This window comes from Peromyscus californicus, unplaced genomic scaffold (genome assembly GCF_007827085.1).
Source record: "Peromyscus californicus insignis strain IS unplaced genomic scaffold, ASM782708v3 Scaffold_14__1_contigs__length_90479793_seg_2, whole genome shotgun sequence".
NCBI classification, from domain to species: Eukaryota; Metazoa; Chordata; class Mammalia; order Rodentia; family Cricetidae; genus Peromyscus; species Peromyscus californicus.
The window spans coordinates 66,906,905-66,931,180 of record NW_026294436.1 but is presented as its reverse complement, the minus strand read 5'-3'; the positions used below and the strand labels follow the sequence as shown (position 1 = coordinate 66,931,180).

The window sequence follows — 24,276 nt, the reverse complement described above, 5'->3', positions numbered from 1 at the left end:
GGTTCGCAGGCTGCCCGGGGGGGGGGGGGGGGAGGAGCAGGGGCGTGGTCACGGTGGGGGGGCGTGGTCTGAGGCCGCGCCCCCGCCCGCGTCCCCGCGGCCGACCGACACGAGCCGGGAAAGCAGCTGCCGCCGCCGCCGCCGCCGCCACTTCACCGGAGCCCGGACGCGAGCGAGAGAGGCAGAGCGGGTCCGCGCGCCGTCGCCATGGGGAGCCGCGTGTCCCGAGAGGAGTTCGAGTGGGTCTATACGGACCAGCCCCACGCCGACCGGCGCCGGGAGATCCTGGGTGAGGACCGGCGCCCCGTTATGTGCGCGCGGCCGTGTGCGGGCCCTGCGGGGCCTCCGGCGCGCACGGTGTGAGCACGGCCTCCCAGGCTCCTTCCAGCCGCGCCGGAGAAGCGGCGGCCCCGGGACGCGCGCCGGGCGGGCTCGGGGCCGGCCCAAGGCCCGAGGGATGGGGGCTTTCGCGGCCCCGCGCGCCGCTGGCCCTTCGGTGGTCAGGTGCCGGCGGCCCCCGCCGGCCTGTGCGTTGAGGGTCCCCCGGTAGGGCGACCTAGGCTCGCCCCCTCCTGCCCCGACGGCCGAGTGCCCCCCCCTCATGGGGGGGGTAAGTGGGCTCGAGCCGGACGACCCGCTAGGCTCAGGGCGTGGCCCTGGGGCATCCCCCGGGCCCCGGGATCCTTGATCACGTGACCCAGTCAGCCGCCGGCCTAGCGGGGTGACCAGCTCCCGGTAGCCCGAGGCTTCCCAGACTGGATGACTCCGGTGCGAGCTTATCCTAGTCATCTGGGAGACTAGCTGGATAGGGACGGCGCGAGGCTTAGCCTCCCCGACTTTAGGACAGGCTAGGCCTAACTTAGCTGGAGAATATTCAGGGTTTCTGCGTGAGATAGAGAAGTCTCCCCAGTGCTCTTAAGGGTCATGATAAGTTGTTGTGTTGAGAGCTTTGCATATATTATCCAATTTAATTCTCCCTTTCCAGTACTTCGTCTGGCCGGCATTTAAAAAAAAAAAAATGAGGCAATGTTATGGAAGAAGATTCCAATTCCGGTTAGATTACAGCTGAAGAATATGCTTTTTTTTTTCTTCCCGGTGATAGAGATTGAAAGGTTTTTTTGTTTTGTTTTAACTTTTGAAGTTTCTTTAAAAATTGGGGCACTCAATGAAAGGCCATTGAAGATGAGGAATTGTCTCATACCCACCATTTTTACACTCTTTCTTAAAAATCGTTGCCCGTTGGGTAGGTGAGGCCCTGATTCCTGCAGTCGTAGCTAAGTTTAGAAATTTCATGTTTCACGAGTAAGAGTAAATAGATGCTGTTCAACGTGGATTTTTTTTTTCTAGTCCTGGAATTCAGACTCAGGGATTCCTGGTGCTAGTGGGTTCTCGACCACCAGGCTGCACCTCTAGCTTCTGGTGGAGAACTTGAATTGAGTGACTAGGTTGGAAAGGTGGAAACTTCACGGTCATTTATCACCAGCTTGGCTGTCAGTTGCTTTGGGCTCTTGGGTTTTGCTAGTCATTACTCATTGCTGTGATAAATACCTGAGTGGCACAAGGGAGTAAGGACTTATTTTGGCTGATGGATTCCTTCCTGGTCACAGCTGCCTTTGCTTTTGGGTGGAGGGAGTTTGAAGGAAAAAAGCTGATTCCCCTCATGCCAGCCAGGGAGCAGGCGGGAACAGGACCTCTGTGGCATGCCTCCAGTGACCGGTTCCCCTCCCTATATGCCATCATTTTGTGGCTCCTTTGAGAGATCCATCTGTTGATGGGGTCAGAGCCTTCAGGATCCGCTCAGGGATCAGATCCATCCACTAGGGACCAAGCCTTTAATACCCCTTTGTATGGTGATACCACATTTTACTTAGCAGGTATCTGATAGACATTTGAGCTGCTTCCTCCTTTCAGCTGTTCTTAAATAATGTTCATTTGAACATTCATGTACAGGGTATGGATTTCATTTTGGGATCATTTGGCATTTCTTCGCTTAGCATTTTGGTTAGATGTCACACAATCTAAACCATTTTACATTTTTAAGAATTTATTTTAATTTATTAGTGTTTTACCTGTATGGCTGTCTGTGTGAGGATGTTGGATCCTGGAGTTAACAGATGGTTGTGAGCTGCCATGTGGGTGCTGGGAATTGAACCCAGGTCCTCTAGTAGAGCAATTAATACTCTTAACCGCTGAGCCATCTCTCCAGCCCACCATTTTACACTTACATCAGCAGTGTATGAAGATTCTGGTTTCTCCACAACCTAGTTACTGCCTGTCTTTTCACGAGTAGGCATGTGGGTGTGCACCCATCTGTGCATGTGAGTGCACATGCCATAGTGTGCGTGGTGGAGGTCAGAAGACAGCTTTCAGGAGTGGGCTTTCTCCTTCCACCTTGCTTTGAGGTAGGGTCTCTTGTTTCTGCCTCTGTGCTGGGCGTTCCAAGCTAGCTGGCCCAAAAGCTTCCTGGCTCTGGAGCAGTCTTCTGTCTCAGCATGGCCCCTTGCCACACTACTGCTAGGATTACAGGTGTGCACCACCACACTGTGCTTTCTGTGTGGGTTCAAGGGAGTGCTATCAGGGTTACCCACTAAACTCCTCCTCCTGAGCCCACCCCTCACTTCCGCTGGAGTCTTAATCTGGGATCTCAGGCATGCCAGTCCAGTGCTCTGCCACTGAGCTGCAACTGTCTGTAAATTACAGCGGTTTTACTGGACTCTATTTTCCTAATGATGTCAGATATCTTCCATGTGTTTTTTTTTGGGGGAGGGGCTGTTTATATATCTTTTTTATTAGAATTTTTTTGCCTTTTTAAAAATTTGTTATTAGTTGAGTTTTAAGTGTTCCTTACATATTCTAGATATGATTCTCTTATGAAATAGGTGATTTGCAAATGTGTCTGCCTGTCTCTTAGGTTGTCACCTACTTGTAGATGTAACCAACCGTCTTATAAAATAAGAAACACAGAACCAATGCAAAGAAGAAAGCCAAGAAGTCAGAGCTAAGAGCTAAAACCTTACCCTTCCTCCTGCGGTGGTCCTACCTCTCCGAAAGAGAGCTACTTCCTGTGTTAAAGTCTTTATATAGACTTCTCATTGGTTGTAAAACCAACCACATGACCGCCTCCTCACGGCCTGTCTGTATAGGCCTCCAGGTCTTCTATGGTTGGTATTGAGATTAAAGGCATGTGTCTCCAATGCTGGCTGTATCCCTGAACACACAGAGATCTACCTAGCTCTGCCTACCAAGTGCTGGGATTATAAGCGTACGCCACCATCTCCTGGCTTTCCTATGGCTTGCTAATAGCTCTGACCCCCGGGCAACTTTATTTATTAACATACAAGTAACATTTTAGTACAAAATAAAATATCACCATATTTCCCCTTTCCTATTTTAATAAAAAGAAAAAAGGAAAAAGCTTATAACTAACATAAGAAAAACTATATACAAAAGTACAATAACTATATACAATATATACAAGTAATAAATACCTAAACAATGTCTAGTCCATTTGTATTTGACAAATTCAGAGAAAATAATTCCATTATCCTATTTTGGTAAGTCCAAAATGTATCTAATTCACTTTCTATCCTAATTGATCTTCAACTATAACTAACTAATCTTCAACTCCCTCAGAGACCCAAGAAGGAAATAATATTAGCTAACAAAAATAAAAACAGGAAGTACATGCAAGCAACTTCCAAAAAATTGTGAGTTGACAGAAACAGCCAGCTGCCTGGACAGTCATCTGAGGTTTCTCCGCAGTGTTGGGGCATCATCTTCAGCCTATAGGCTTAGCGTATCTGACAGACTCATTTGTGAAGTAGGATGTACACAAGGTCAACAGTTCAACCTCACATTGGGTGAGAGCAGTCCATGTACCAGAAACACCTGAATTCCACTAGTGTCATGTCATGATTCAGGATTTTAAATTCTGGAAATTGTTGATGGTTTTTGAATTCAGCTGTCCGTTCTTGGCTGTGTATATATGGCTTCATCTCAGCATCCCATTCTTCTCCATATCCCTCTATTAAATGCCAGTCTACTATTGAGAGGCGTGAATTTAGTTACTCTTCAAGAATAACTGTTTCAGCTGCTGTTCCATTGCACATCAGAAGCCATCAGCCCACTGCCTGTTCAGCTGCCTTTGAAGAAAAAGGCACTGTACCTTTTCCAGATTGCGAAGGCCACTTCAGGGATGGTGCCATATTGTCCTGGCCTCAGAAGATGCCTTTTGATAAAGCCATAACCATACTTGTTTTGGCAAGTATCAGTAGTCCTTTGTTTCGTGTCCTGTCTGTCCAGTTTGTCAGCCGTTGATTCGAGGATACTTTGTTGTCCAGTGGCTAACTTTTGCCACAATGAAAGTTAACTCCATATGCAGTTTCTTCGATGCCCATATTTTCTCTGAAGTAGATTGGTACTGCCAGGAGCCGACATGTCTCATAGTCATAACAAAAAAGAAAAATTTTCTAAGTTTTTAAAACATTTTAAATGCCATATTGTGTAGATCTCTGAAGGGTTTGAAGATGACCTGTCTATCTAAAATATATCTGCTCAATCTTGAAAACATACCTAATATGACTACAAGTTCTATTATAATGTCTGACTACTAACTTTCATTTCTTTATATCCTAATAGTTGGTAATAACAACATTCAAGGATCAGAAAATTGCATTACATTGTTAAATGAATGGTATAAGTACAATTAGAAATATACATATAGTATTTTCTAACAATATCAATTTCAATATATATAATTTGTATACAATATAAAACAATCCAATCCAATGTAAAGTATTTACATTTTTCTTTTCTTTTCTTTTTTTAAACAATTACCTTAAATCTAATCTCCTTTGCTTAGCCCTTTTCCTAACCCTTGACAACAACTTGTAACCAACCCCCCTAATTAATGAAATTATCCCAGACCCAAAACCTATTAAAAAAAAAAAAATCACCCACCCCACACCACCTCTTTGGGAATGTGAGCGTCATATTCTTAAAATTGCTTCCTGTTGGGTATAGGCGAAGGTATCTTTATCCTGAAAAGAAAAATTTTAGGTTAATTGTCAAATTCTAGGAAAGGTAACTATATGCTTCGTTATCTAGTCTGTGTATAATGCCAAAGTTCAGGGTTTATCTCAAATCCTTATTCAAGTAGTCTTTGAGACTGGATCATCTCAGCTAGCCCTCTCAAAATTGCTCTGAGCACTTTGTAGTTCAAAGCTGATCTGTAGATGATGTTTGTCAGCTTAGTGATGTTATTATTGTCCACGTGGAATTGTTGTTGTTGTGGGACCCCATCTTCTTCCTGGAGACTTCAGTTGATGTTAGGCCTGGCCATGAATTCCTGCAGAAAACTGATAAGAGACTCGAACACAAAGACATATATATGCAGCTAATTGAAGCCTTTTTTCTTTCTAGAATTAGTTAGTACTCTATATGACCATTCATATCTTAACAAAGTTCTATATATATATATATATATATACATTAATCTTGTAAATTTTGATATAAAATTCATACTTTAAGAAAAGTTTAAAGAATCAGAATAGAATCAAAGAGTTGAGATTAGTAATAGAATAGTCCCTTAATTAATTTGGCTTTTCTCCTGTCCCATAGCAGAAGATGGCTCTTTTCTTCTGGCATGATACAGGGAGTTTGCATTTTCCTTTTAACAACATGCTTGAGTTTAAAGAAGGAGAGAGCCATTCTCGAACTCCAAAGGCAGCTTTAAATTTTAATTGAACTGGGACAATTAGAAGATCAATAGTGTTAAATCTTTAGAGAAAAGCAGAAACAAACATTTAGGAAGACATAAAATTTTTTAGATGATATATACCCATACGCCATTTCACTCTGTTTCCTGGGATAGATGATTTGTCCCTTTTCTTCAGTTGTCTCATTTGTCCAGTGTTCTTCAGTTTCCTTAACCTTCATTCTCCTAAAAGACAAAAACAAAAACCTTTCCCCAAGGTTTTTTGGGGATGTTCCTTTTTGGCAAGTTATTATCTGATTAAATGAAAAGGCATGTGTTACTGGTATAAGTTAGTTTAAATTGGATGTTCATGCTAGTTGATGAACTATCACTTCTTCTAATTAAGAGGTCTCTCTTGTTCAAATCGAACCTTTATCAATTTTGATGGTACCCACAGCTTATCTTCTCCTGTAGAAACAAAAGCAAAACCTCGTCCCCAATGTAACACATACCTTGGTTTCCATTATGAGGTCGGTACATCCTTAAAGTATATAGGCTGATTTAATTCTATAGTTTTTTCTATTATCCAATGTCTCTCTGCAGCTGTTGTTCCTTTCTCATTGGCATTGAGAAAATTTAAAGTTATTAGAGCATTATGTAGTCTATTTCTGGGGGCTTTTTGTTACCCCTCTCTGTTTATTTAGCCTATCCTTTAGAGTTCTGTTTGATCTTTCTATAACTGCTTGACCTGTAGGATTATGTGGTATACCTGTAATATGCTTTATATTGTAATAAGCAAAAAACTGTTTCATTTTAACAGAGACCTATGATGGAGCATTGTCAGTTTTGATTTGTGCAGGTATACCCATGATGGCCATAACTTCTAGCAAATGAGTGATTACAGAATCAGCTTTTTCAGAACTCAAAGCAGTTGCCCATTGAAATCCTGAATAAGTATCGATGGTATGGTGTACATATTTCAATTTTCCAAATTCTGCAAAGTGAAACACGTCCATCTGCCAGGTTTCAGTCCTCTGAGTACCCTTTGGGTTACATCCTGCTGGTAATGGTGTTTGATTGTAGAAGGAACAAGTAGGACAGACATTTCTTTACTATTTCTTTGGCTTGTTGCCAGGTTATGGAAAAATCCTTTTTTAAACCTTTACTATTGACATGATGTTTTTTATGAAATTCTGAGGCCTCCAGCACATTTCCTATCAATAATTTATCAATCTCATCATTGCCTTGTGCTAGAGGGTCTGGCAGACCAGTATGGGATCGAATGTGAGTTATATATAAAGGATGACTCCTTTTCCTGATTGTATCTTGTAATTGAATGAATAGTGAAGTTAATTCTGAAGCATCAGGGATCAATTCTGCAGTCTCAATATGTAATACTACTCTTTCAGCATACTGAGAGTCAGTTACTATGTTGAGAGGTTCAGAAAAATCCATTAATACCAACAGAATAGCATACAATTCTGATTTTTGAACTGAATTATAAGGACTTTGAACCGCTTTACTTAAATTTTCGGATTTGTAACCTGCCTTTCCTTGTTTTTTGGCCTCTATATAAAATGTACGAACTCCAGATATGGGTTTTTCCCGTACAATTTGAGGCAAGATCCAATCAGCTCTCTTTATAAGGTCAACTGTATCGCTTTTGGGATATTTGCTGTTAATTTCTCCCAAAAAATTCCTGCAAGCTTTTTGCCAAGGTTCACTTTCTATCCATAATTTTTCAATGTCCTCCTTAGTTAAAGGTACAACAATTTCTGCTGGGTCTATTCCTGCTAACTGACGAAGTCTCAATTTTCCTTTCCAAATCAAGTCAGAGATTTTTTCCACATAAGTTTTTAATTTTTTATTTGGCTTATTTGGTAAAAATATCCATTCCAATATAATATCTTCCCTCTGCATTAATATTCCTGTTGGAGAATGCCTAGAAGGTAAAATAACCAAAATGCAATCCAACTTTGGATCAATACGATCCGCGTGCCCTTCATGTACTTTCTTTTCTACCAAGATCAATTCTTCTCAGCTTCAGGTGATAATTCTCTTGGACTATTTAAGTCCTTGTCACCTTCTAAGGTTTTAAACAAATTATTCAGTTCATCATTTTTTACCCCAACAATAGTTCTTAGATGAGAAATGTCTCCAAATAATCTTTGAAAGTCATTAAGAGTCTGTAGTCGATCTCTCCTAATTTGCACCTTTTGAGGTCTAATTTTTTGTAGCTCTTTTAGAGCTACAAAATAGGATAGATATTAATTATCTATCCTAAATAATTAATAGAATCTCCTCTTTGTATCTTTTCAGGAGCAATTTGTAATCCCCAGCAAGGCAAAATTTTTTTACTTCTTCAAACATTCTTTCTAAAGTATCTGCATTTGAGTCAGCTAGTAAAATATCATCCATATAATGATAAATTATAGATTTAGGAAATTTTTTACGTACCACTTCCAATGGCTGTTGTACAAAATATTGGCACAGAGTTGGGCTATTCAACATTCCCTGTGGGAGGACCCTCCATTGAAATCTTTTAACCGGTTGAGAATTATTATAAGTAGGCACTGTGAAAGCAAATCTTTCTCTGTCTTTTTCTTGTAAGGGTATTGAAAAGAAACAGTCTTTTAAATCCATAACTATGAGAGGCCATCCTTTTGGTAACAGAGTAGGCAAAGGAATTCCAGATTGTAGAGAGCCCATTGGCTGAATTACTTTGTTAATTGCTCTAAGGTCTGTTACCATTCTCCATTTACCAGATTTCTTTTTAATAACAAATACAGGAGAATTCCAAGGGCTGGTTGATTCTTCAATATGCTGAGCATTTAACTGTTCTACCAGCTCTTCTAAAGCCTGGAGTTTCTCTGTTGTTAAAGGCCATTGCTGAACCCATACAGTCTTGTCTGTTGACCATTTTAAAGGTAGAGCTGTTGGTGTTTTTGGAAGATTATCAGTTGTTGTACCCTGTTCTTGTATGACATGGATGGCTGGTGACCACTCATTAGAATAATATCTTCTAATATTTCTCTCAGAAACATGTACTAGTTTATTATTTGTTTCTGAGATTGGAGGGATGTTAATCTGAGTATTCCATTGTTGCAACAAGTCTCGACCCCACAGGTTCATAGCTATGCTAACCACATATCGTTTTAATTTTCCTCTCTGTCCTTCTGGACCTATACATTCGAGTCATCTTGCACTCTGTTTCACTCGAGATAATGTTCCAATTCCTAACAGTTGAATGTTTACCTCCTGAAGAGACCAAGTTGGATGCCAAAATTCTGGTGCAATTATGGTAATGTCTGCACCGGTGTCTACCAGACCAGACAACAAAACACCGTTTATTTTTATTGTTAATTTTGGTCTTTGTTCATTAATAGAAGTTTGCCAAAAAATTTTCTTTATGTTTTTTCCTGAATTTCCTATTCTCTCTGTTTTATCATCCCGACCAGCATGATTTATTCCAATAGGCATTTGGTTATTTAGTTGCTTTGAGTAGGGGTTTCCTCTACAACTGCAGGAAAGGTTTGAACTGGATTTACTGTGGGGGCCTGCCTGAGCCCCCTCTGGGAGTTTCCTGAAGCCCGAGGCAAAGGATTACCCTGTCTGTCCCTTGTTGATCTACATTCGTTGGTCCAGTGTTTTCCCTTACCACACCTTCTGCATACTCCAGAAGGATGGGGCATTCTGTTGCCATTGTTCCTTGAAGAAGCATTATTTCTAGGAATGACCTGTTTACAGTTCCTTTTCAAATGTCCTTGCTTTCCACATCCAAAACATCTAACATTTCTCAAACCTTTTGAAATTGCTTCTCCTACCCACATATCATCATGGTCATGAGCCTCAACATTAACTGTGTCTCTAATCCAATCTTCCAAGGGTGCAGATCTTGCCTTTAACAGCCTGATTATTCTTTTGCATGCTGCATTTGCGTTCTCAAAGGCCAAAGATTTGATTATTATCTGACTAGCCTCTGAATTCGGGACCATTCTCTGTACTGATGAAGTCAATCTTTGTAAGAAATCTATGAAAGATTCTTTTGGGCCCTGTTTAACCTTTGTAAATGACTCAGTTTTTTTTTCCTGGTTCCTCAACTCTGTCCCATGCATTCAAGGCTGCTGTTCGATATAGAATTAGGGTTTGGACATCATATAAACATTGTGTTTGTACTGAAGCATATTGGCCTTCTCCAATAAGCTGATCCTGGCAGACTTGAATTCCTTTATCCCTCCATTGTTTTTCTATATTTTTAGTCTCCTCCTTGAACCACATTTTCCACTGGAGATTTTGTCCGGGTTCAAGAACAATCTGTGCCAGCTCCCGCCAGTCCTGTGGTAGAATCCTATTACAAGTTGACCAGATGTTTAACATTCGCTTTACATATGGGGAATGCATGCCATAAGATGCTATTGCCTCCTTAAATCTTCGTAAGTCTAACATTTCAATTGAAACCCAAGTATTTTGTCCATTCTCTTCACCAGGTAGCTGCTACCGGATAAATTAAGGGTGATTGTGTGAAAACAGGCTTTCTTTCTGTAACCTTATGATCCAATTTTGAAACAACTTCACTGTTAATTTCTTCTGTCTGAATTTGAATTTCTCTATAATTCATTTTTACAGGTTTAACAGGTTTTTCTAAGACTGTTATCCTGGCACTTAAATTGACTATCTTTTTAAATAGTAAAATGAGGATAAGAAAAGTAATAAACTGAATAATTCGATCAGTATTAATCTTCTCGTATAGTTGTTCCATTGTCAGAGTGCCTAAAATTTCAAACAAAGCCCAGTTTTCTTCCAATGTACACATAAAGCCCATTTTTTTAATGTAGAAAAAAAATTCTCTTTTAAATAGATATCTTAATTGACTTACCAAGTCTGCGTTGAACAGTAGAAATCCGAGGGAATTTCAAAACAGCCACTTGGTATCTGAGGTGTGAATCGAGAGAGAGAGAGAGAGAGAGAGAGAGAGAGAGAGAGAGAGAGAGAGGGAGAGAGAGAGGGAGAGAGAGAGAGGGAGAAAGCGTAGCTACAATTTCTGACTAAAAGCTTAAATCCAGCCACGTTTTTCCCGCTTGAGCCAAGTCAAGCCTTGGCTTTACAGGCAGGGGCCCTGTTCGGCAGGGCAGGCCTGAGTTGTTTGTAGCACCAGCTTTAAGCAAGTAGCTCCACCTGCGGGTCAGTCAGATCTAGGCCCAAGCTAGGGAGCCAGGCCGCCCAGGCCAAAAACCAGACCTGCTGCCAAGAGGTTTTTAATGGATTCTTGCCCCACATTGGGCGCCACATGTAGATGTAACCAACTGTCTTATTAAATAAGAAACACAGAACCAATGCAAAGAAGAAAGCCAAGAAGTCAGAGCTAAGAGCTAAAACCTTACCCTTCCTCCTGCGGTGGTCCTACCTCTCCGAAAGAGAACTACTTCCTGTGTTAAAGTCTTTATATAGACTTTCGGTTCTGCCTTCTCATTGGTTGTAAACCCAACCACATGACTGCCTCCTCACAGCCTGTCTGTGTAGACCTCCAGGTCTTCTATGGTTGGTATTGAGATTAAAGGCATGTGTCTCCAATGCTGGCTGTATCCCTGAACACACAGAGATCTACCTAGCTCTGCCTACCAAGTGCTGGGATTATAAGCGTATGCCATCACCTCCTGGCTTTCCTATGGCTTGCTAATAGCTCTGACCCCCAGGCAACTTTATTTATTAACATACAAGTAACATTTTAGTACAAAATAAAATATCACCATACCTCCTCTTTTTGATGGTATTGTTATAGAAAAGAGGATTTTAATGCAGGTTCAATGTATCCTCTTTTTTCTGAGTTCTATAATTTTGTTAGTTAGACCTGTGGTCATTTGGGGTTAACTTTGGTGTAGGGAAGAGGTTCACTGACTTCTTGTGTATCTTCTTTTTTCTGAGTTCTATAGTTTTGTTAATTAGGCCTGTGGTCATTTGGGTTAACTTTGGTGTGGGAAGAGGTCCACTGACTTCTCGTGTTGGTGAGTACTTGTTGCAGCAGGGCCCTTCCCTGCTGGTTTCCCGCTGGTTCCCAGAGACCTTTATATATGGGCTTGGGGAGTTCGTTTGCTTTGGATTATACTGTGCAGTCCAGACTGGCCTGGGATTTACTAACCACCTCAGCCTCCTGAATGCTGAGGTTATAGGTGTGTGCCACTGTTCTGACGCATGATCCTAATTTGTCTTATCAATTAAAACCAGGAGTCAAATATCAGGGTAATAACCTGAAAAATCAGAGAAGCAGAGCAGCAGCCCCTAGAGACTTCTGACCTCTACCAATCTTCAAACCAAATGAGCCTGAGATCCTGTTTCCAACTGCCTTATATTCCTGTCTCCACCTCCCAATTGTGCTGGGATTAAAGATGTGAGCCTCCCAAATGCTGGGATTAAGGGTGTGAGCCACCACCGCCTGGCCTCTATGGTTAACTAGTGGCTCACTCCGCCCTCTGATCTCCAGGCAAGTTTTATTTGTCAGAACACAAACAAAATATCACACAACACCGTGCCCAGTTGGTTTTAAAATTTGGTGAAAATTCAGAATAGAATTACTTGAAGGAAGTTAATTGGTCTGAGAGAACCATGAAAATGATTTTTATGGTTGGGAGGTCCTATAAGAACAACTGTTCTATTCTTGTGTTAGCTGTGCTCATTTAATGGTTTATAAAAGATAACTATGCCAGAGCCTGGGTTAGAGAGATGCTCAGTGGTTAAGAGCATTGTTGCTCTTGCAGAGGACCCGGGTTCAGTTCCTCGTACTACATGGTTGCTCATACTGTCTGTTCCCTAGTTCAAGAGGAATTCCATACCTTCTTCTGACCTCTGCAGGCACTGAACCTACATGTCCCACAGACATACATGCAGGCAAAACACACAGATAAAAAAAAAAAATATTAAAAGAAAATATGTGCGTATTTGTCTAAACATGAATGTAATTATTTTAATACAAGAGAATGTGGATATCCACATTGTTTAATTTTTCTTGCATAAATTGTTGTGTCATGGTATTTTGTGATATTTTTTACCAGACTATATTCATTCCCTTTAGGAAATGAGTATTTCGTAAAGTCTGTAAGGGAGAGTATCATGATTTAGAAAAGGGAGTAATTGGATTGCATTAATTAGAGTTGCCGAACTGCTGTGTGTTCTTTGTTCCTGATTTTCTGTATTTTCTTTTCTTGCAGCAAAGTATCCAGAGATAAAATCCTTGATGAAACCTGACCGCAACCTGATCTGGATCATAACTCTGATGCTTCTCATCCAGCTGGCTTCATTTTACTTAGTGAAAGACTTGGACTGGAAATGGGTCATATTTTGGTCCTATGTCTTTGGTAGCTGTCTTAACCATTCAATGACTCTGGGGATCCATGAGATTTCCCACAATTTTGCCTTCGGCCACCACAAGGCGCTGTGGAACCGCTGGTTTGGAATATTTGCTAACCTCCCTTTGGGAGTTCCATACTCGATTTCCTTTAAGAGATACCACATGGATCACCATCGATACCTCGGAGCTGATGGCATTGATGTGGACATTCCTACCGATTTTGAGGGCTGGTTCTTCTGCACCACATTCAGGAAGCTGGCCTGGGTTATCCTTCAGCCTCTCTTTTATGCTTTTAGACCCCTGTTCATCAATCCCAAACCAATTACTTATCTGGAAATCATCAATACTGTGACCCAGATCATTTTTGACATTATAGTTTACTATGTTTTTGGAATTAAATCTTTAGTCTACATGTTGGCAGCCTCCCTGCTTGGCCTGGGTTTGCACCCAATTTCTGGGCATTTTATAGCCGAACATTACATGTTCTTAAAGGGACATGAAACATACTCATATTATGGGCCTCTGAATTTACTGACCTTCAATGTGGGCTACCATAATGAACATCATGACTTCCCGAACGTTCCTGGGAAAAACCTGCCCCTGGTAAGTGAAGGACTTGATGTTTTGTTTCTGATGATGTTGTAACCAAATTAGTCGTGGCTTGCTTATTGTTAAAGGAATCTAATATGTTTTGTCAGATTAAAAAAAGGAGAACATGTATCCTTTGTCTGCCAGCCTAACTACTGAGGATTCAGATCCTCTGTTTTGGGTCCTTAGACTTAGTGGTCATGCTTAAGAATTAAGCCTCGAGTTCATATTTATTTAGAAAGTCTTTAGGAATACTGACCTGTATAACGGCAACCATGACCACCTCTCTGTGCTGTCAGTGACCAAGTGTGAGAAAGACCGAGAAGTCAGTTCATCAGATTTCAAAGCATGTCTGTCTGAACAGAGAGAGGGCTGAAGTGTGCTGGAGAGGTCAGCAGAGAGGTTGGTACTCTAGGGAAGAAAGGTATATAATTTTTTCATAGAATATAAAATAATAACTGTGAGATCCTTTTATTTGGCCAAACTAAAAGCAGCCTAAACTATCTCTGAGGAGGATAATTAATGTTTCCGGTTGATAAGATTTGTATCTCTAATGTGTATTATGTTTTATAATAACAGCGTGCTGTGATAGATGAGTTTATTTCCAAGCTCAATAAACATGACCAATCTGATAGAGTCCCCCCCCACCCCCAACAAAAAGAAAAAAGAAAAAGAAGTGTTGGGGCATGTGCAAAATCACTTACCTGATAAACTACCTCAGAATTAGAAGACACTTCCTCTGTGCAGGAAGCATCAGTTCATGGAACATTTATCACTGTCAAGCTGTTACAGCTGGCTAAGATGTGTTGCTCACGTGACACACAGGTGAGGTGTCCTGCATCACTGATCTGTAGAGTGGACAGCATCACTGTCCATGCTGTTACCCTTCCCTGGCAGGGACTCTCTGCACAGTAGACCTTTAGTGTATTATGTGTGGAGTAAACAAAAGAAGATATAGCAACCTTCATTCTTTCCATCTTTTCCAAAACCAGCCACTCTGTCAACCTCAGTTGTTTTCTTCCTGAGCCTTCTTACCAGCCTCTCCATCTCCAAAGTGAGTAGCCTAACACTTGGGAGGCAGAGGCAAGAGGATCTCTGTAAGTTTGAAACCAGCTTGGTCTACTGAGCAAGTTCTAGGATAGCTAGTACTGTTACACAGAGAAACCCTGTCTCAACAAAAAGCAAACAAAAAAAAAAGTGAGTAAGTTCTGTTAGGAAAAAAAAAGGAAAAACTTTACATAATTCTAAAAAAATGTTAGTACATATGAGAAATAGTTTTTCTTTACTTTAAAAAAAAAGCTATGATGTATATAAGGGAACCCTAATGGATACTTCATGATGTCATACTCACCCACTCAAATTTTTAAACACTGTTGAAAAATTGCATACAGCATAACAACCAATTGCAGCATGCGATTATTTCTTTGGATCTGGTTAAGGAAAGACTAAATAATAGTCCTGTTTGTAGAGTGAGCATCCTCTGGAAATAAGTGTCGCAGCATCTAGAACTGAAATACAAGGTTAAGTTGGCACAGCCAAGGAAGAAAGAGTGTGCTTCTGTTACCTACACAGCACACATGGAAAGTGTGTGTGTCCGAGGGCTGATACCTACACAGCACACATGGAAAGTGTGTGTGTCCGAGGGCTGATACCTACACAGCACACATGGAAAGTGTGTGTGTCCGAGGGCTGATACCTACACAGCACACATGGAAAGTGTGTGTGTCCGAGGGCTGATACCTACACAGCACACATGGAAAGTGTGTGTGTCCGAGGGCTGATACCTACACAGCACACATGGAAAGTGTGTCTGTCAGAGGGCTGATTGGGAACGGGTGAAGGCACGTGAAGGTTCCTTTATTGTCCTCTCAGCTCTTCAGTTGTGGAGAAAGCAGCACCCAGTCTCTGGAGACAACTTTGAACTGTGGTGCAGGCGGCCTTAGTCCCGGCCCTGGTGTCGTCTGCTGGTGTACGAGCAGACACAGTGTGGCAGCCCATGTTTCCCTCTTCTGTGACTAGGGAACTGAGTTTATTTTTTTAGGGAACTCTTATTTTTTTAAAAGGATCATAATTTAAGGAAAAGAATCAGTCAACCATTAAGCAAAAATTTTTCCCAAAATAAACTATGTATGCATATTTTTCTGGAACCTTAATTTAGTTCAGGCAGTACTTACTTAAAGCCCATGGCACATTAGTGACTACTCACTTCCTGCTCTTCCTTGGCATCTCCTTACTCTTTTGTTAAATTAATACACTGTAAACAGCCCTATTGCCTTTCCTGTTCTTCCTAAGATGTCTGTCTATAAGAAATTCTTTATTCAATAACTACCTGACATTTATTACACAGTCCCCATGTATGTTTAGTATTTTAACTTTTTTTTTTTTTTTTTTTTTTTTTGGTTTTTCGAGACAGGGTTTCTCTGTGTAGCTTTGCGCCTTTCCTGGAACTCACTTGGTAGCCCAGACTGGCCTCGCACTCACAGAGATCCGCCTGGCTCTGCCTCCCGAGTGCTGGGATTAAAGGCGTGCGCCACCACCGCCCGGCTAGTATTTTAACTTTTAAAAGGTTTTTATGTATTTTTTAATGAGTTTTGCTGCTCACATCATTTTTTTTTTTTATATTTTAATTCTTATTTAATGGGTGTGTATGTTTGCAAGTATGTATGTGTACCATGAACATGCCTGTTGCCCTCAAAGGCTAAGAGAGTGCTGGAGCCTTTGGAACTGGAATTACAGGCAGCTGTGAGCCACCATATGGGTGCTGGGAACTCCGCACAGGTCCTCTGGAAGAGCAGCCAGTGTGCCCAGCCACTGAGCCATCTCTCTAGCTCCAACACAAAACTTCTTTTGTTTTGTTTTTCAAGGCAGAGTTTCTCTGTATAACAGGCCTGGCTGTCCTGGATCTCACTCTGTAGACCAGGCTGACCTCGAACTCACAGAGATCTGCGTGCCTCTGCCTCCCAAGTGCTGGGATTAAAGGAGTGCACCACCACACCTTGCCAAAGCATTTTTTAAGCATTCATTTTTTCAGTTTGTTTACAATTTTGTAAGAATCACAGCCATCCTATGTCAGTGTGTGAATTGGCCACTGCTGACAGATTCCCTAGGTTTAATTCTTAGTATTGAGTGTTTTTACCTTTATGTCTCTATAATGTCTGCAATTCATTGACTTCTTGTGTTAGTGATGATCATTAGTGCACTTCCAGTCTCAGGACTCAAGTGCTTGTCCAGGCTTTGAACTGCCTTTGTCATTTTATGATTTGGAACGCTAGCATCTTTCTGTTCTAGCTGTTAAACTAAACTGATTGCTACTGGCTTTGCCCTAAGTTCAGTGTGGATTATGATGGAGCTGTTTATGTGCATGTGATCTGTAGACCGTCTTGTTTCATGAAGAACTGCAGGCTATATGAAGGACCATTAGCAAAGGCATTACCCTTTGACTCCTTTGGTGTTTTGTCCCCCAGCCTCAGTCTGTCAGACACTCACCTGTCATCTTGAGGCCTCAGTAACACTCATTGTTCACCTTGCTGTGTTTTTTCACTTCCAGGTGAGGAAAATAGCAGCTGAGTATTATGATAATCTTCCCCAGTACAACTCCTGGATCAAAGTACTGTATGATTTTGTGATGGATGACACAATAAGCCCCTATTCACGGATGAAGAGGCCTCCAAAAGGGAACGAGGTTCTGGAGTAAATATCACAGCCAGCTCTTCATCATAGCTGATAAAGTGGAATTTTTATCTTACTAAGCTTAAGATCAGTGATGCTCGGAAGCTGCACTGGTCTAATTTCCAACTAGGATCCATGGCATCAAAGGTTACTCAGCCTTCAGACAGCCGACTCTCGCTCGCTCGCTCACTCGCCTGTGCTCAAACATTGTATTACTGTTACTAGGGGTGTCTCCACCTGTCTGTCAAACTGTAAGCATATCATATAATTCTTATTATGTTATTTTTCACTATAAAGTTTTACTTTATTAAAACACCTAATAAACTGAACTGTTAATCACAGTATATTAATATTCATTGCATTTTTGTATTTCACTAATTATATGCTATAGTTACCCAGGGTATTGGGGGAACTAAAATTTCATTCAGAAATTTTAAGAGCTGACTTGAGTTCATATAGTATTGTATAACTTTCCTCTGAATTCAAACATTTCTTTCTGGAGGGAAAAGGGAAGCTTATAAGACTGAGGAATCCGATAACATTCTCCATGACAAAGTCCCTCCTCAGGGTTCTGTAGGAAGTAAGCCTTTCGGGAGGAGCTAGCTGTCTGTGAGTCCTGCAGGGAGCACCAAGAGTTCCAGCCCTGTGGCTTTTGTGACTTTGTCACCCATGCTGGGCATTTCATGGCTGCAACTGCCTTGGAGTTGCTAATCGAGTAACCCAGATAAGCTCACTGGTTCACTAAGCTGGACTCTGGGAGTAAACTGGTATCAACAAACCCTTGTTCATTCTGCCTGGGAAATCCTATAGGCATAAAAGGTTGAGATGGAAATGTCTTTCTCTGTAAATTACTGAATTAGTGTTTGTTTGCTTTTTGAGTCAGGGTTTCCCTGTATAGCCTTGGCTGTCCTGAAACCCTGTAGACCAGGCTGGCCTCGAACTCATAGAGACTCACCTGCCTTTGTCTGCTGGGTGCTGGGATTAAAGGCGTACACCAATCAGCAAGTTATTTATTCGTAATTTTTACTATTATCCATGTCACCTAAAGTAGACGCTGCTAGATCCTAAATAAAGTCTTTACTAAATTTAACATATGCAACTTCTTCCTCTTAGAGCTGTGCTGATTCTCACGTCGGAAACAGACTATGTTCTTGCGCTGCTGTGGACACACTGGGTTGGTGCTGTTGGTCTCTAGTAGCTTACATCCTGTGCTTCAAGACCAGCAGTTCCAGTTACCTCAAAAGTGTCACTGGAGAAAACGCAGTGTAATACGGGAAGATACTTTTAGAATGTCAGCTGTATTGTTAAGGGATACCCAGAAAGCTGAACAGAGAGTCCTCTTTGGGACTGGCAAACCTTGACACTCCCAGTGTCACCCCTAAAGTGCCTTTTCTCCCTTTCTGACCTTACCTGGAGGAACTAACTCCTGTCAACTCGTCCATTCTTCAAGAGAGTCACCAAGTGGGGCGGTAGGAAGGCTGGGCCCTGGCGCCTGCAGAGGCCTGAGAGGTGCTTCTGTGGCATCACCACAGTTCTCGAATCTGTCTTGGCTCATGCCAGTCCTACCTGCTCTAGCCGGGTCCCACTGCAGGTCAGGAGCCACTTTTCTGTGACCAGTTTCCTCATGGCTCTGATTATATAATGTGCCATACTTCCCCTGAGGTGGTAACTCCTTAAAGGGAGAGCAGATGACTGACTCCTCAGTCCACCAACTGAGCAGGTCCAGTGCTAGCTAGACTGCAGTCTTGGTTAATGGAGTGAGACTAGAGTTCTGGAATTTTATTGAGCTTTATCTAAAAGCCAAAGGCAGCATTTGTGTAACCTTTAGATAAATGCAATATATTTTAAACAAGGGACATTTATTGAGAATCCTCTTCAGTGTTTGCCATCCATTGTCTTTAATTTATTCTTGTTTGCAGAGATGGAAACTGGGGATGGAGCCCAAGGCCCCAAGCGTGCTAGGCAAGTACCACTGAGATGCTTCCCCACCTCCAAAGCTGCCTTACATCTCAGCATCTCTGTGTGTATCTCCGTATACGCATAGAGATATGTACATGTATACACAGCTATGTGTGTGTGTGTGTGTATACTTAGTCTGTTTATACATAGTTCATATTCATACAATTCATTTTGTAGATAAAAACGGAAGCTGAAAGAGATTCATTATTGGTCCGTGATGCTTTAGGATCCTGTCTTGCCTTCCCCCATAGTAATGGACTGTAGCCTGGAGCTGTAAGTCAAATGACCCCTTTCTCTTCTGCGTTGCTTTTGGTCTGGACAGCAACAGAAATAAATCTAGGGTGATGTTCCACAGTACGAGGTATAAATATGAAACATTGTTTAAATCCACAGCACAGGCACACTAGTTCATTTTGTTCATTCCATTATTTCCTCACCAGGCATTACGCAAGGCAGAAGAAAAGACAGCATGGTGCCAGGTGGGCACATGTCCTGCTCAGCAGAATTCACACAGGCAGGAGTGTCAGCATGTGGCCTGATGGGGTGGAGGAAGCTTATCTGTCCTCCCTTCTTCCAGACCTAGTGCAGACATCGTTCCAGTCCATGTCAGCCAGATGGGCAACTTATCGCTACTGTTGAGCTCAGTTCACAGGTGAGCATCCCGAGGCCACATGATAACAGAATGATGTGCCAGCTGTCAAAGCCTACCTCTTGTTATTCCACGTCCTGTTAACTTGAAAGACTTGTTTGTTTGGACAAGGGGTATTTTGTTTCTTGTCAGAGAATACTGAGGAGCTGTTGTCGTTTGGAATGAAAGAAGTCGTCTTAGGTCCTAGGGTTAAGGATGGCCCGGAGAAAATGGAAGAGTGTAACAAGCCGGTAAAATGTTCCCGGCATACTTAGAGTCAGCATAGCCGAGCCTCTGGCAAAGGTGCCTCCGACTGTAAAGGATGGCAGCCACCTGAAGTGAGAGGCCTAGAGCTGGGCAGCCCTGCCAGGGCACAGCCACGGTGAGGAGGTCCTGCCTCGGGAAGGGGTAGGATTTGACAAGAAGTGACTCTACTGGTCAGATCAGTGAGTTCTTTGAAAAGTCAGTGACAGTACGGCAGAGCAAACAACAGGGATCCTCATCCCAAATGTAAAAGCTGAACTTGTGCCAAAATCAGTCCGATCTGGCAGATGGCTCAGGAAGCCAGTTTCCCTCCAGGGAAAGTTTCAAGTGCTGACAAGTCTGAGAATCCCTGTGGGTCAGAAGGTGATGCCTCTCAAAGGGTGCGTACGTGCATACATGTGTGCATGCGTGTGTGAGTGTGCATGTTGGGACCCAGAAATACAAGGGTGAGGGCAGAGTCCCGGGGGGCGGGGGGGAAGGGGTCTGTGAATCATGGCTGCAAGGGTGGGGCAGCTGGAACAGAGCCTTCTGGAAATACAGGTTGGGACCACAGAGATATAAGATGCTTTTGTAGTGAAGCATGGGTTAATGGTGACCGGGCACACATCATTGTGCATATAATCCTCTGTAAGGGATAAATGGATGCTTTGTGACTGAGGCCTGCAGGAATGGACATGCCCTCTCTGGGATGTTCCTAATCCTGCTGGTCAGCAATTTCTATTCCAAGGAGAGTCTCCTTAATCCCTTTCCTGTGTTAGGTAATTCTCAAAAGCTGCTCTTTCTGGCCATTGGAGAGGGTTCAGTAAGACCTGAGTGACATTTCCTTTGTCCAGTTCGTGACTTGAGCCTCACATTCCCATAAGGGAGTAGCTGGGATTGTTCCGGCATGAGTGGGTATATCCTGTACACGCTGAACAGCAGTCTCCGTGGTGGCCATAAGCACATAGCCAGAATCTGCATTTCCTTTACAGGCTGGAAAGTCAATTCATTCCTGTTGTCTTCTTCAGAGAAAACACTTCGTGTCAGCTTTCCAGGGTTTGAACACACACTGATTCAATACCACCATGAGAATGCTGAATCCCCAGAGCCTTTCAACGGCAGTAATTAGGAAGTATTATGCTTCCATGGCCAGTCAAAAAACTGTGAAGGTTCCCAGGGTAGGTTCTTTACCCATCACTGCCTTTCAGAGTGGGTCCCAGTTTCAGGGCTGGCTTTTGTGCATAGCTACTGTCCATTTCATCACCTCTCAGGACCATGGACTGCTAAGAAGCCCAGGCATCATTTATGGGATTTTTCATAGAGATTTTGATCATAAACCAGTGTGGGAGTTCATTCTACTATGTCCCCACCCCACTTTAAAGACTCAGAATTGAAAATAACTGCAGGGTCTAGTTCAATGCTGCCATCCTTCAGTTGCACAAATGTCGTTTTTCATCATCTGTCACCTTCTCAAAAATAGATTAAAAACAAGAGAACCCACCAAACATCAGGGTCAAAGAAACAATTGCACCAGTCCTGGAAGGCATCAGGTTCTGTGTCCCCGCTGCATGGCGGCTGTCAGCTTCCATCATCTCCTTCCCTCAGAGCCCCCATTCTCATACTTCACCCTGGCGCAGTTACAGGCCGCAACACAAGTCTTCGGCTGCCTCAAAGGAATCTGCAGCCCTTTGCTTCCCTGGGGTAGAAAGGGAGATAAAGAAGTTTCTAGAAGCCCCCTTCCCCCTACACATACACACACCCCTGGTCTCTTTAAAAGTAAGCTGGCTCTTAGCTTACTACCCTGGAGTCCTGGTTCTGTGTGGATGGTTAGACACAGGCCACCATGACTGAGAGTGCCGGAAGGGTTCCTGAGTTTACCCGTACGGGCACCATGTCTGGGCATTCTGTTTGTTCCTGTGGTACTTACTTTTTTAAAAAAATTCAATACTAGTGCAATCTTGTCCTGGGAAAATGGCATCCTTCCAGTTAGCAAGATCATCACCACTGAATACACATATTAGAAAGAATATTGTCAGGTCTTCTTTGAAGGAGGAGGACACTGTGATGCTAAGATATTAGGTAACTTCTCTTAAGTTGGTTAGCTTGGCCTCAGAGTGGTGGAAGAACCAGCTGCCCCTGGTAATTTGAACCATTCTTAGTCTAAATCCAGCCCTTGCCCCCACCCTGTGACACTACCCTTCGATTACCTGGAAACTTGCGCTTGCTCACTGGGGAATTAGGAGTTGGGCAGTGGTAAGTCCTGCTGGGGCTGAACCGGAGATGTGGCCATTGCAAAGACACTCTTCCACCCTGGTCCTCCCTCTCCCCACCTCCCCACCCAGATTCCAGGGGGAGGGGAGGGGAATGCTATGAGTTGATCTCTGCCACTGGGGTCAGGCTCATAGCTGTCCTTCCAGGAAAATGGTGACATTTCTCCAGACCTGTCAGCCTGGCTGAAGGTGAACTTGGCCCTGGAAAGGTTTGTTTTGTAAATTAATAACATAAGCAAGAGTATAGTTAGAGTTAAAACTTTAACCTAGCACACAGAATAATATTAGGGAGTCAAACTCCAGGAAAAGGGAAGGACAGCAACCACAAATGTGCCCGTTTATCTCCAGAGAATCCCGACGGACAGAGAGGATGGGGTTTCTGTCCTGAGCCCACTCGCCATTGTTCGAGTCTCTATGGACTGTTTAATCCTCATGTATTATCTTTGTGATTCATCCAAGAAAATAAAATAACAGGAAAGAATATATAACTGTGTAAAGCCAGACATCCCAAGTTCAAATCCAGTGTCTAGATTCAACTCGGTAGAAAGAATTTCACAACAAATGTCATCCTCAAATCCAGAGACATCCTCCAAATTAGTCTAATGTAGGACGGTTTTTTGTATCAATTCAGCCACTCCCAGGGAACACAAGGGTAGATGGGCAGTGGGTTGGGGTTGGAGCTTCTGAAGTCCACAGTTTTTTCTGCACTGTCTTGGTCAGGAAATGCAGACTTAAAAGTCAGAAAAGGAGGGCCTTGTGGCCTAGCCTTCAGGGGCTTGTTTTGTTTTTATGTGCATTGGTGTGTTTTTGCTTGCATGTCCGTGTGAGGGTCTTGGATTCTCTAGAATTGGAGCTACAGACAGTTGTAAGCTGCCATGTGGGTTCTGGGAATTGAACCCCGGGTCCTTTGCAAGAGCAGCCAGTGCTCCCAACTGCTGGGCCATCTTTCCAGCCCTGGGGTTCAAGTTGAAGCAAACATTTTTTTTTTTCAGAGCTGTCTTAGACACATGATTTTATAAGCATGACTCCACACAGCTTAGTGTAGCTGGTCCAATGGCCATGTTAGGACACGAGGCCAAACTGGTCCAACAGAGAGCCCAGTTTACCAAGGAGAGAGACAGGTGGTAATTGAATTAAGGTCTCAGTTCAAGGTATCCTCTTCAGGCCAGGAAGACAAACTCAACCGCTCAGGCCAGCCTAGGAAGAACCCTTGAGTGGAGTCCTTGACCTGTCAGCATGGCCATAGGAAAGAAAATCAAGATCAGGTGGCATGGATGACGGAGCCGATGATTTCTCTGAGTTCATCTGTTAACCTAACCACTAGGCCACTGCAGTGGCTTGGAGATCAGAAAAAGTCACCGGCATCTGTCACTGCAGGTGCCACCGAGGTGCAGGTTCCTGTGGTCCTTGGGAACACCGGAGTTTTAGACCGCTGAACTAGATCAACAGCAAGCTCAGTCACAGCTTTACCAGACAACAGCACTTAGTGCTGCTGCCCCCAACTATTTATTGTCTGACATCTTAAAATGTACCGTTGCCATCATTTTGAAATGCATAGTTCAGGGGCTGGAGAGATCTCACTGGTTAAAAGTGATGGCTGCTCTTCTAATTCCCAAAACCCACCTTGGGTGGCTCACAGCTATCTGTAGCGGAGGACCTTCTGGCTGTCAAGGGTGTCTTACGTGTGCATGCATGCACACACACACACACACACACACACACACACACACGCACGCACGCACGTACGAACGCACGCGCGCGCGTTCAAGGTTCAGTGGTATTTATCACATTCACACATACACACACACACACACACACACACACACACACACACACACACACACACACGTTCAAGGTTCAGTGGTATTTATCACATTCACAG

General features: G+C 42.9%; 1 protein-coding gene across 1 annotated transcript; it reads left to right on the top strand.

Annotated features, from left to right (window-relative positions):
• The first annotated feature begins 83 nt into the window (after window positions 1–83).
• On the top strand, window positions 84–17,638 carry Degs1 (delta 4-desaturase, sphingolipid 1). Its single transcript, XM_052737859.1, has 3 exons — window positions 84–289; window positions 12,898–13,640; window positions 17,173–17,638. Exons 1-3 carry the CDS (start codon window positions 208–210, stop codon window positions 17,317–17,319), a joined length of 972 nt encoding a protein of 323 aa, XP_052593819.1. The 5' UTR covers window positions 84–207; the 3' UTR covers window positions 17,320–17,638.
• The last annotated feature ends 6,638 nt before the right edge of the window (window positions 17,639–24,276 follow it).